This window comes from Tyto alba, unplaced genomic scaffold (genome assembly GCF_018691265.1).
Source record: "Tyto alba isolate M040663 unplaced genomic scaffold, T.alba_DEE_v4.0 Super-Scaffold_7, whole genome shotgun sequence".
NCBI classification, from domain to species: domain Eukaryota; kingdom Metazoa; phylum Chordata; class Aves; order Strigiformes; family Tytonidae; genus Tyto; species Tyto alba.
Window position 1 is genome coordinate 19,001,124 of NW_024881328.1, and position 13,081 is coordinate 19,014,204.

Consider the following 13,081-nt stretch of genomic DNA (forward strand, 5'->3'; position numbering starts at 1 on the left):
CATGTTTTAAATCTGGCAGCACCATGAAAACAGAATGCAGAGATCAGAATGTGTTCCCATCTTGTCAGGGCTAACGCTTTAAGAAGGGGCCACAGTTTAGTCAGGCAAATAGACTTGACTGAGCAGCATTATAGCGATTTGTCGTATTTTGGGCCCGTGAAGTAGGCAGAAGAAGGAAGTTAGAGTGAAAGTAAAAGCTGGAATGCATTGTGTTAAGCTGGTCTTAGTGTAAGTGAAAAGTTCAGAAGTAATTGTAAACAAGATTTCAAAAGCAATTAAAGGCAAATCAAGTTACTGCATTACAGGACAGCAGCTTCAAAAAAGGTTGTTTTGTTCCAGCAGGGGTTCGTGCTTTTATAGGGCATTGTTATCTATATGCAGTACCACGCATAAGACCAATTCTTAATAGTTTGCAATGAAACAAATGCTATCTTTTTTCTTCTGAAAACTAAGATATTCAAGCATTCAAACTGGTTTTAATGCATGCTGAAAAAGGAATATACTAATACTTTCTGATTCAAAACACTATAAAATACTCTAATCACAAGAATTCTGTTTTTTAATTAATAAAACACAGTATAAACACTGGTAACAACTCCAAATACCACACTGAGGAGCCAGAGAACAGATAAGGACAGTTAATTGACAATTAGCTGTCAAGGGTTCATTTAAAAACTTGAACCAGTTTCGTTAAATTTAAACTGATTACTATTTTTTTTTTCCTCAAAGGTGCACACATCCCCTGGTGAAGCTGGACAGAATGTACCTTAGCCAGAGACCCTCCATGACACTGCTTCAACCCTCTTATCCCCTATTTCTCCCCCTCACCCAAGGACAATTATCTTTCAGTAGTTTTCCCATGAGAGCCTCACAAACATGAGCTCTGGAAAATGGGTAAGGCCAAAGCACACGTAGAAGAACGGGCTGAGGGTGTGGGAAGAGTTGGACATCCAGGTGTAGGCAAATGACCAAAAGCATGGAAGCAGTTACATATCACAGCTGGACACTGCAAAAACCAAAGGACTGTGTATGTGCATGTGTAGGGAGGAGAGAATAAGTATCTTGTAAGAGCTGTTATGAATCCAGTAAAGATTACACACACTGGACAAGCTACCAAGTCTTGCAGCTGAGCCTGGTTTTAAAGGCTAGTAAGATCATTTAACTACTTCTATTTGAATTCAACAGAGCTTGATCCAAGCCCCAGGTAGGTCCCATTTTATGTCAATACACACCAAGAGTGAGAGAAATGGGCTTAGAGTGGAGATGGAAAGGTTTGAGGTGCCACTGCCAGTTCCAGATTTTCAGTAGTACATGAAACGCACAAGCCCTGGAGGAAACTGTGATGAAAAGGGCAGGACTGTGCTGGGAAATGCTTTACGTGAGAATAAGAAAGCTGAAAAAAAATGAAAGCTGTTTGTGATGCATCATCTTGACACTGAAAATACAGAGTTTGCTTCTGCTCTGCTGAAAAACCCAAAGCTGTTGTGAAAGTGTTTTGGCATAGATGCCTAAGAAGGCTTAGAAAGAGAAAAAAAGGGCTCCATAAGTGAATATTATACTCATATTAACATACAAAACCAAAAATGCCAACTGTCCTACCTGGGAGGCTTGAAACTTCATTGAGTGACTTCTTGCAAATGTATGGAAGTGGAGTCCCACAGTGGTAACTCTGCCACTGACCTGAGGCAGCATTCATTATCACACAGCTAGTCCCATCCAGGGGGGACAAGCTCTGCATATCTATAGGCAGGAACAAATAAAAAAATAGAAAAGCACAAGTTACCAAACAGTAAGGTAGTGACGGCTTCTTTTTTCTATTGCTTTGCAATACAAGAAGAATATACTTTGCATAGTACAGCACCTTGTGTTTGAAGAACGTAACTTGCTTTGAATGAAGGCACCTGTCTTATCATAGGTTCCACAGAAAGTTTTTTGTAAGAGAGAAAGTTTCAGAATCAAGGAATCTGGACTTCCTTTCCAATGTTTAATCATAGAACCAGAAGGAATGTTCTATTTACAATACAACAAACCCTTGGCTGAGCACTTTCCCAGACTAGAAATATCTCAGGGGAGAACCCTTTTTGCAGCCCTCAGTTCCCTTTGGCAGCCCCTTTCCAGCCCCACTCCAAACACAGCTCTGCACTCTTTCCCTCAACACTAACCATAACCAACCCTCACCTTAATAGAAACCTGAGACAAGGCCCCAGATGAGAAATACCACAGAGGAGAACTCTTTTTGGCAGACCTCAGCTTCCCCTGGAGACCCTTTCCAATGGTACTTTTTGCCTTTCTTTAAGCCCTAATGCAAACCCAAGCAGTGTCCTACACAGAGCACCCCAGCTCCCCCTGCCCTGGGTTCGTTCAGCCTCACATAGAAAAGTCTCGGGGTGGATCTCAGTTCTTCATGGGAGAGGTGCAACAGAGACAGGGCCAGGCTCTTCTCAGAGGTGTACAGTGAAAGGACAAGATGTAATGGGCACACTTGCATCTAGATACAGGAAGTATTTTTCACAAGAGGGCTAGACATTAGTATGTCTGCCATGACTGCAGACAAAATTATGCCACTGTAACTTGGGGTAGTCTAGTCTCCAGCTCTGCATTACAGTGCTACGGTGTCACCAGAGTTCCAGAAGAAGGTGCGGTCAGTAGTACAAGCAGCAGCAAATTCCTTAACCTTTCCAAAAAGACAGACCACACTTGGAAATTCTCACAGAAGTTTCTTAGTACAGCTTTCAAAGAATAGACACCACTTATTATCTTTTCACAGAATTCATGTTGCAGCACTGTTCTAGTAACTAAAGGAAAAAGAGAGATCTGCTTTAAAAAGGTCAAATACAGCTTGAATGACAGAACAGTATTAGCTTCAGTATTCTTGATTATTATTCCTCCAGAATTCTCATATATAGACATCCATGGCATATTTGTGAGAATATTACAGATACACGCTGAAAATTCCAAACAAACAAAACTCTTGCCAATTGTACCAGGAACTTGGGAGTAATTAAAAAAGGTTTTTCAAAGGTTTTTATACTTCTTTCATCTTCACCTCAAAACAAATTTAAGCAACCTTGAAGTTTAAGAACACAAGTTAGGTTTTTAAGTAATGTCAGTCCTTGCATATACATCAATAATTGTAATATTTGAGGGAAGTGAATGCCATTCTGTCAGTGGGATGAGAAATTTAGCAGCTAGGGAAACTAGATTCTTTACTAAAATGGACCTCAAAGATGCTATTTAAGTTTTACATTTTTAGAGATTTATTAACCTAATCATCCACGGATATAGAACAAGTGCAGAAAGACTCACTGGATAGGAGGAAAAGATGCTTCTGAACTTTTAACAGAAACAGAACAACAATGATTGTTTTGATGGAGTCTGATAAAGATTAAAAATAAAAATGGCAAAATACTAGTTAGTATTGCAAATATTGGTAATGCCACCAGAAACATCATTACCTGGATGCCAGCTGAGGAAATTCAAAGGTTTGTGATCTGACCACTGCCAACCTCCAGAAACATCCAGTTGATTTAAGCCAATCCAAAAGATCTCAGCGACACCATCCTTAGCTGGAGATAAATGTATTATTTTTTTAAAAAGAAACCATTAGTATAAAATGATCATTCTTTATTGGTCTCCTTTAAATTAAAAATGGGATCTCAAAGGGCATGCATTTGAAGAAAGAAAGATTGCTGCTATAATCAGACATGCAAACTTCCTTGAATTGAGGAGGAATTCACTCATACAAGTCTTCCCTCCCAGTGCCTTCAGATGTTTGCCCTTTGGTTTTATATTCCCAAAGGCACACTGATAATTTCTCCAGGCCAAGCCTGAACATCAGGGAGGATGATTTCGTAATAAGTGGGTAACATACTGCTAAAACACCAACTGCCACTCTGGCCCATATTTGAGGTTTTGGGGACACTATTCCTCATGAATAACAGCTAGCCACTACAAAGACATCACACAGATAAGTTAAAAAACAAAACAAAACAAACCTCTAAAGTGAGATTATCAGCTTATTTTTGCTACACAAATGAAAACATCAATGCATTTTAAGTACAATCAAGTTTTAACCCAGAATTTTAAGACAGAAACAAAAATGCTGTCTTTATTTTATGCTAATTTGTCAAGATTTCCTGATATTCGTATGTGAATAATTACACCTACCTTGTATGTAACTTAATTCAGATGCATCTTGGATGCTAAGTAAATCTCCCCCTTGCCTTTGACATGAAATATAAGCTTCCTTCCAAGAAAGAGCAGACTGTGTATTAAACTGGTAGCAGCTTTCAGACCCTGGATCACGTTCCCAGATATCATGACAACCATCCTCTGTTTAAAGAAAGCAGAAGGTACTTGTAACTACAACTATACTGAAACGTCATGGAAGTTTCAAAATAAAAAATACAATATTGAAGGTCTATGGATTTTTATATTGGTAATCACATATACTGCAGAGTAAGCGTTTGCCGATTGTCCTGCCAACACTGCAATAGAAAAGGGACCTGTTTTTACCCAGCTTAACAGCAATGTGCTACACCAAGGTGGAGATGTACATACATGAAGTGACAGAACACTTTTAGAACATCTATTTAGAAACCCAACGTGCCTGGCTGTAAGCAGATTCCCCATTTTCCATCATGAGCATAATCTTCAGATGTGGCACACCATTTCCCACCCGTATGCGTTTCATCCTGAATGCAGTCATGATGCCACGTCTTATTATACAGAAAGGGGAACTCACAGGGTTTTCCATAGGAGTTCCCATCTTTGGTATAAACTTCTGCAGAAAAAAAAAAAAAAAAAAATTAAAGAAGTAGATGCAAGTTGTCCAGGGAAGGAAAGGACAGCAGATCAGTGTAACTGCTTGTGCAGACATAGTTAGCTTAAAAGGAGGCAAATACCACTTGTGGTCTTAAAATGCCTTTATCTTGTTGTTACAGATAATACACAGCAATGCCAGAACTGGGAAATGGGAGGAAAATATTTTGCTGTACTTTTTCTTCTGAGTGGGGCATAACACAGCAAAAACTTGTTTCCCCCTTCCTGGTAAGTCAGGGATAAATACATTGTCCTGTTGCACAGAGTACTACAGAACAAGCTCTAGGAATCAACACATACAGGCGAAGGAAAACATTTCAAACTGGAGCCTACTGGGCTCTTCAGACTGGCCTCTGAGCAATTCAAATACGAAGAGAATTCTGCTCTTAAATATGGTAAAGCAAGTTTTCACCACTTCTTCCAGCAAGCATGAGATTTCAGATGAGACTGACTTCCATGGCAATTAGATAGGCGACTGGGCCAAAGCAAACGGATGGCTCCTGACAGTCCAACAAGCTGCAAGCTAGCAGCATGCACTGAATATGATTGTACAGCCTACCAGCAAAGAAAATATCCTCAAACCCTGCTAACACCAAAATTTCCATCACTGTGAAGAGGACAGTGTCAGGTCTGATAGAAGGTGGTTGATATTTCATAATTAAATAGGCTCTCACTAAAATGTCTACATATTTTATTTTTAAACATGCTCAGAAAGCCACTCAATAACACAACTTTTGCAGTTGCGCATCTTTACTTTTATTAAAAACGGTTAAAGTTTCATACTTGAATGTCAATATCTCTCTACAGCAGAACAATCTATTGCCTTACTGATCAGTCTTTTCATATAATTAATTTTAAGAATTTATTGGCATAGACATACAGCAAAAAGCCCTTAACAACAAAAAAAATAATCCTCCAAACTCACCATGGTAAGGATATCGACATATATCATCAGATGAACTGTTAATTCTCCACTGGTCTGTTGCATTTATGCTTGCAGTTACATAGGTAGCCTTGACAGTCACTTTGTACTGAGATGCACCAAGGACAGAAGCATCAGCACATCGCCACCACAGCATTAGTTCTGAGTTACAATCGACCATTTTCAGGCGAGACAGTGATTTGGTGAATATATCAAGTCCCAGGCACTGCTTGGATCCCAAATGAAAGAGGCGATTCTGGGAGACCCATTTCCATAAAGCTTCACTTGTCTCCTTGCAGTCACCTATCACTATCCGTGAGTTTTCAACTTGAATGCACTTGTTCAGTGTGTCATGGCGAATGGTAAAAGCATCACTGCCTGTATAAGAACAAAAAATATTCATATATGGGTATAATTCAGTATGACTTTCATAGAAAGTTCATTTTTAAAAGTGTAATCAACATTCTGAGACATGCTACCAGAAAAGTACAGCAACTGCTGTTTGTACATTATACTCTTTAGTGAGTATTCTTTACTTACAAAAGGAAAAAAAAAGGGGTGGGAAAAAGATCTCTTTCAAAGATATTATAAAATAAGGGGAGATAAAATGAGGCTGTTTTCTAAGTCCAATCCTATCAATGAGAATTATTTCTTTAACACTTACTGATTGGATCAGCCTCTGATTAATTTGCAAGCTTACTGAGTTAAGAATCTCGTCTTCATGCCTATCTGCAAATGCAGTAACACACATCAGGTACCATAAAATATAATTAATAATAATCTTCACTTAGTAAGCACTTTTTTTTTTTTTAATAGCATGATAGGCTTGCACATGAACCACTTTGTGGGTGCAACTGTAGTATTACTAAACTAACTGGCACTGCATTTGGGAGAGTTTTAGAATTAATATCCCACCAAAGATGCTGCCATACGAAGATTAGAAGTATCATTTTCAAAATGATACAGGAACCCTAGTTTCATTTTCAGATGTGACATAGCTTGTCATTAAAAAGAAAAAAAACAAAAACAAAAAAAAAACCACCAAAAAAACAACAAAACAGTTGACAAAGCATAGTACACAATTTTAAAAAGGTATGGATCACCCTCCTGATACAAGTTGACACCTCTGCCAGAACATCTCTGTGACAAGTAGCAGTAGGTTTAAGCTAAACAAAAAAATGCCCCAGAGCTATTTCTATGCCACAGTAAAGATGGCCTCACAGTCTGAAACTTCCACTTGCCAGGCTGAAATGGACCTTGGCTGTCCCAGACCCACAAGGCTATTACTCTGCTGTTTAAATAAGGAATCTGCTGAGTAGTGTTTTGTATTTAATAGTAATGCACTGTCAATCACATTCCTACTGCGTTTTTTTAATATGACTTAATAATAGGTTTGGCTGAAGAGCAAGGAAAATATTCAGTGATATTATGCAGTGAGTCTCACCACTACTTCCCAGTATACTAGTGAATTTTCCACTGTGTAAGTGCCAAATAGTATCTAAACAGTACTGAGCTGGTCAAACTCTGAAGAAGAATCTGTAACTCAGCCATTTACCGGAGTGACTTCTCCTAAATAGCACATTTCAACCAAATGTCTCTTCAATCCTATTAACCAAATAAACATTTTAACAACCAAACCTGCTTTTGCAGTATCTTTTTGCCCTTTGCTTTTTTTCAGCACTAGGTTTGTTTTTTGCTTTTTATTCTTCCCTCCAGACTTTCTTCTTGTTTTCAATTTCTTATATCATGTTCTCAGCCTCCTCTCAGATCTTCCCTTTCCTCATTCTTCTTTCACTTCTTCCCATACAACTCTCATTCTGACACCAAGGAGAAAACCACTTTTTAAAATTTCCCCAGAAAATCTGCTGATGTTGTCTCACCAAATCTCTCTGTACAGCCATTTATTATTACTGGTGCTCAATCACTCCAGTTCAACACTCTGGCCATGAAGTTTTACCTGACATCTCTAGCTACAAAACCGAGCCTATTACTATCAAAAGACATGAAAATAGGTGATATGCCACTATTTAGCAAAGAGCTCAACTTGTTTCCCAGCAGCTCTCACCAAGCTAGCAGCTTTGCCTTGCAAGAATTTGCTAAACGTGAAACTTTTCCACCTGCTTTCTGAGAGGCTGGGTAAGCCTCCTTCCTCCCTTTCCGCGCATAAAGCAGCGAATAAAAACGACGGCTTGCCGCCCCGCAGGGGACCGGCCCCCGTTCGGGTCGTTTCTCCCCTCGAGGTACCGGGCCAAAGGCCGGCCCGCTGCGCCTCCCTCCCACCGCTCCGCTCCGCTCCGCGCCTCTCCGCGCCTCTCCGCGCCGCTGGCCCGGCACCGCGGGCACCGGGAACGCGGCACCCGGGGGCGGAGGGGCAGCGGCTGCTTTCGCGACACCCCAGGCGAAGCGCACGGTCCGGGAGGGAGGTTTGGGGTTTGTTTTGGGGGGTTTGTTGTTGTTGGGTTTTTTTATTATTTTTTTTCCCTCCCTTTTCCGCTCCTCCTTGTAAGTTTCCCACGTTGTTTCAACGCAGCTGGACTTTGCTACCCAGCGCAGCGCCCGGAGGTGCCGGGAACTGTCGGGGCGGAAGGCCCGTCACCGCGCCGCCTTCCCCGCTCAGCCGCCCGCCGGGGCAGAAAAGGGACTTCCGCGCCCCTTGCGCCAGAAAAGGGCCTCCCGCGCCCCTTGCGCCGCAGCGCACCCTCGCAGCCCCTTCCCTCCCGTCGCAAGGTGGGCGCCTGGCTTTACCTGAGGGGTGCCGACGGGCCGCGCTGCAGACGAGGAGCCAGGCGAGTCCGCAGGCGGCCAGGCAGAGCCCCGCCGCCCGCGCCATCCCTCCGCGGCGCGCAGGCTGCGCGGAGCGGGGCGCGCTGCCGGGCTCGCTCTGCCGGAGCGTCGCGCCCGCCGCCGGCTGGCCGGGACGGCGAGCAGCCGGCCGGATTGGCCCGCCCCGGGGAGCGTCACTTGTTGCCAGGAGGAGAGCGGCCCCGGGTTTGCCGCGAGGGGCGGGGCGGGGCCCGGCCTGGGCGGCGGCCGCGTGTGAAGGGTTGAGGCGGCGGGGAAGGGCCGGGGCCGGGCCCGGCTGTCCGGGCGGGATCGGGGTTACAGCCGGAGGCAGTGAAACGCAGAAAAGGGAAGGGAAGGGCGGCCGCAAGTGCCAAAGTAAGAGTAAAGGTGAGGAAAGCATGGGAGAAATGAAGGGAAAATGAGGAGAGGGAAAAAAAAAAAAAAAAAAAAAAAAAAAAAAAAAGGAGGAACAGTGAAGGAAAAGACAGGAGGAAAAAAAAATTGGGAAAATGAGAGGAAAAATGAAGAAAAAATAGAAAAGCAGGCCTAATTATGGCACAGTAATTAAAGTTAAAACTAAAAAACCCCCAAGTTTTCAGAAGTTCAGTTGGGAGAGAAAGGGAGAGTGTAGGTACTAAAAGTGAAGGCAAAAAGTGGAAAGGATTGGAAAGGATGTAAAACAAAATTAATAAATAACTGCAGACACTGAAGCAAAATACCTTAAAGCGGATCAAATAATACACACCTAAATGCTACCCTGTGATCCTCACGCCCCTCTCTGCATGCTGGCCAGGCCCGGCGTCAGGGCCACGACACCCTCCCCGGGGAGGGGGCCGTGGGGCCGGTGGCCGTCCCCACAGGGCAGGGCCCGGGTGGCTGCCCGCCACGGGGGCTGGTGTCACCGCAGCGTCCCTCTGTGCCGCAGCAGGGCTTGTGCCAGGGAGTGGCTGGCAGCAGGCGGCCGCGGGGCCACGGCCCTCGCCGCCACCGGAGAGCCCGGGACCCCCACGGCCAGCCCTTCAAGCCCTCTCCCCCCTCCCCGTTGCAGACCTGCCGCTGTGTGTTTGCCCGTGGGGGCTAACTGGACCGTTGCAGGGGGAACAGAAGCGGGATGAGCGGCCTTGCCATACTTTCTAAGGGTTTTCTGGTTGCCAGCTGCTAAAATTGCAATTGTTCTGATCTGTTTCTGCCAGGGAAAGGGAAGGAGGAGATGAGATTGGGAGCGGTTGAAATAACTGTTGCTGAGAAAGTTATGATGCTGGCTACAGGAAGTTACAGAAACCAAAAATAAAAACACAAAAAGGTGGAGAATCAGTTGGCCTGAAGGAGATGATAAAGAGAAAGAAGGGAAACTGGCAAAAACTGTGGGATAAAATGATGTCTGTTTATATCTGCGCATTGCGTGATTAGGCGCTGACCTGGAAAAACTGTATAGCTCAAACGCCAGCTGTGCAAAGTCACAAGAAAAAAAACTTTTGGCTAGGAAAATTTATTTTGATCAGACATGGAGGATCAGTCGTTCAGGGAAAGATACACTAGATTTTCATAAAGATGTGAAATACAATGTGCAGTCTGATTTATACGTTGCAAATGTGCCCATCATGTCGGAATCTGGACACCAGAGAATGCAGGAGCCGAGGGTGTGCCGGTCTGGGAATTGGGCGGAAAGACAGTGAACAAAAGCAGGCATCTGTAAGTGAGCAAATGTTCTCTCCTGCTGGAAACCGCAGAGCAAGACCTGGCTGCCAGTGCAGGAGCTATTTAAAAAAAATCAGAAATCAGGTTCAGGCAGAGAGGGGTCTGTAAGTACAGCAAAGTTGAAGCTGTGCTACTAGAAATGGTTCGTTTTCTGGAGGAGCAAAGCTTTAAAGTCTCTGTGCAGAGAGTGGGAGGCAGAAATTCCCCACTGGTGAGCCTGATACAAAAGCAAGCAATTGAAACTAAAATTAAATATGTGGTGGGATGGTGTGTCTCTTTTTAAATAAAACATCATAACAAGAAGCAGTAGGTGTGAACCCTGTACCCTTATGAACCTTTCTGAATGCATGCTGATTTCAATGTAATAATCGGCTGTCCCAGTTTTGGTATGGAGAATAGTAAGGAGTTTAACTTTGTAACTAATAGCATGCAGTGCATATTTACTGAACATACACCAGCAACTCTGAAATTAACAGCATCCTATTTACCAAACATATCAGCAAAAAAGTGTATTAGCTGAGGGGTGTATCTTAAGGTATCTCAACGTGTATATAACATATGCTTTCCAATATGCATTTCCCATTTGAGGTCCTTTTTCATTTATCTGTTTATAAAATACCATGCTGGTTAACACAGGATTAGACCCTGATCCTGACTCAAAAATGAAAGAATGCCCATGGATAGGAAAGATCGTTGTTTGCACAGGTGCCTCTTAGTTTCACTTTTGTGTGCATGTGTGTGCCCTACACTTAAACTCTGTCATACATTCATGTAAGAGGAGATACACAATGTACACCCCTGGTGAGCCTGCCAAAATACATCCCTTTCCTCTGCCTCCAGCCAAGCAGCAGACAGAGAAGAGAACATAGACCCACACCTGTACATCTGTTTGGTTAAAGTGCTTTACAGATGAAACAAGAAGTCAGTGGTTCGATGACAGCAGTTTAAAAAATAGAAAGTTATTGAAAATAACATGTAAACAGTAGTTGTACTGTTTTTTTTATCAAGAGCACTTAAAAAACCCCTTGAACACAAGTACTTATTTTTTGGTTTGTTGTTTCTACCTTTTTTTTTGTCTTCTCCTAAGATACAATGTTCTGCGGTCTGTGCAAATGACCCATTAAAAGCTAATATGCAGATTGTGGTTGTTAACCTTTCAGTGGGCTTGCACAGTGTCTCTGTGGCTAACCAAATTCTTTGCACTCTAATGCCATGCAGTCCCTCACTAAGGCAAAGGACTGTTGGTCTACCTGGCAGCCTGTGCAGGGCAAAACCCACCGTAACAACACTGATCTCTGTAGGACACACTGATGCGCAGACCAGTGCTACAGGAATTAGAAGGATCTGGGCACTGGAAAATATCCTTTGAGAATCTCATATCCCAAGAGCTCAACCAGGAATCCACACAACCTACACAGAAATTCTAGGCCTCATGTCCATTACAAGACTACCAGTTGCCACCAGTAATTTCCAGGCTTCCTCACCTGAGCAGTGTCAATGCGTTTCTATTTCCCTGCAGAGCTGGTGCACATCAGGATTTACACAACTGGTATCTGTTTCTGGTATTAGTTCTGCATAACACTGCTACGTGCGGTTGGAGAGTAGAGCTTGCAAAGTCACCTCGTTCCTCTCTCCTCCATGGTACAGTGTCTTTCTTGTCCCCAAAAAGTTGAAACGTTCCCACACATCTCTTTCTAGTGGAGCTAGCTTTCAAAGGTGGTATCTCAAACAACCTTTTCTCTGCTGAATTTGATCTTCTGACCTAATCAATCTCTCTAGAAGACTCTCAGCCTCCTCTTGTCGTTCATGTTTTAATTATACCAGATTTGAAAAAGGATGATTAAAAATATTTCCTTGAGATAGATGGCTGTAAAGGGAACAATCACTCTGCAAACAAAAACAAACCAACCGGTATTTTGGAAAGAACAGTGCAGGAAAAAATCAAAATCAGTGTATGTCATATGATAACCTATAGAACTCTAATACAGTTTTCTGTTAATTGAAAAAGTGGGTTTGTAACAAAGCTTATTGAAATTACAACAGTGCCGAAGCCTACTTCTTAAAGGATTTACCCTAGCTTTATCAATGAGGCTTCTGCATTTAATGTGAGCTGTGCAGCATCATTACTCACAGCATAATTGGTGAACAGTTTCTGTGCTGCTAGTCACAAATATTAACAAGTCCCCATGAATACGTACAGCTCATTGCAAAGCAGCACTAATACCAGAACAAACTTCAACCACGCCTACAGAGATAACCAAATACAGAATTTCAGATACAGGAGGGACCCAACCACAGAGCTGACAGTAATGCACACCAGACTTTTCTCTTGCTTCCAAGCAGATTAATTTGCCTTTCCAGTCAAAAAAGCCTTTTGAGGTGCCAACATCATGCCTTGTATTTCTATCAGGAGTCTTTCTTGCTCATCAACAGATAATTTCTTTGCTTTTATGCCCATATGTTTATAACAATAGCATTACCTGCAGAAAGTGTCAACACCTGTCTATCCATAAATCTCCACCCCATCTCTCTTCTGCTCACCACATTAAATAGATATGTTGCATGAACAACCTTCCTCCCTCTTTTACAATCAACACATTGTAATCCAGTTTTTCTGGCTAGGTTAAGTGCATCCACATGCCAGTGAGCTCAAAGGGAATGCCGGAAAAGGATTTGCTACCTCCAACATCTCCCAAGAGTGGGAAGACGCTCTGCAGATGGAAATTCCTGCTCTTTTCTGCTCTCCCCCAGCAGTGCCTTTGAAACTGTAACATCTAAACAGGGAACAATAGTTATTTATTACGTTACCACCTTGCAACATTGGTGCTTGCAATACCCAGGCCCTTACAGAAAGAA

The 13,081-nt window shown here is 42.8% G+C and overlaps 1 protein-coding gene across 1 annotated transcript in view; it reads right to left on the minus strand.

Moving 5' to 3' along the window:
* LY75 (lymphocyte antigen 75) overlaps nucleotides 1-8,665 on the minus strand; it is a 48,110-nt gene extending 39,445 nt beyond the window's left edge. The window contains exons 1-6 of the mRNA XM_032982540.2: nucleotides 8,489-8,665; nucleotides 5,747-6,121; nucleotides 4,610-4,783; nucleotides 4,168-4,332; nucleotides 3,456-3,566; nucleotides 1,600-1,740 (exon numbers count right to left, since the gene is read on the minus strand). Of these exons, the coding sequence (XP_032838431.2) occupies nucleotides 1,600-1,740; nucleotides 3,456-3,566; nucleotides 4,168-4,332; nucleotides 4,610-4,783; nucleotides 5,747-6,121; nucleotides 8,489-8,573 (1,051 nt within the window). The 5' untranslated portion in view covers nucleotides 8,574-8,665. The remainder of the gene's footprint in view (nucleotides 1-1,599; nucleotides 1,741-3,455; nucleotides 3,567-4,167; nucleotides 4,333-4,609; nucleotides 4,784-5,746; nucleotides 6,122-8,488) is intronic.
* Nucleotides 8,666-13,081: the final 4,416 nt, after the last annotated feature.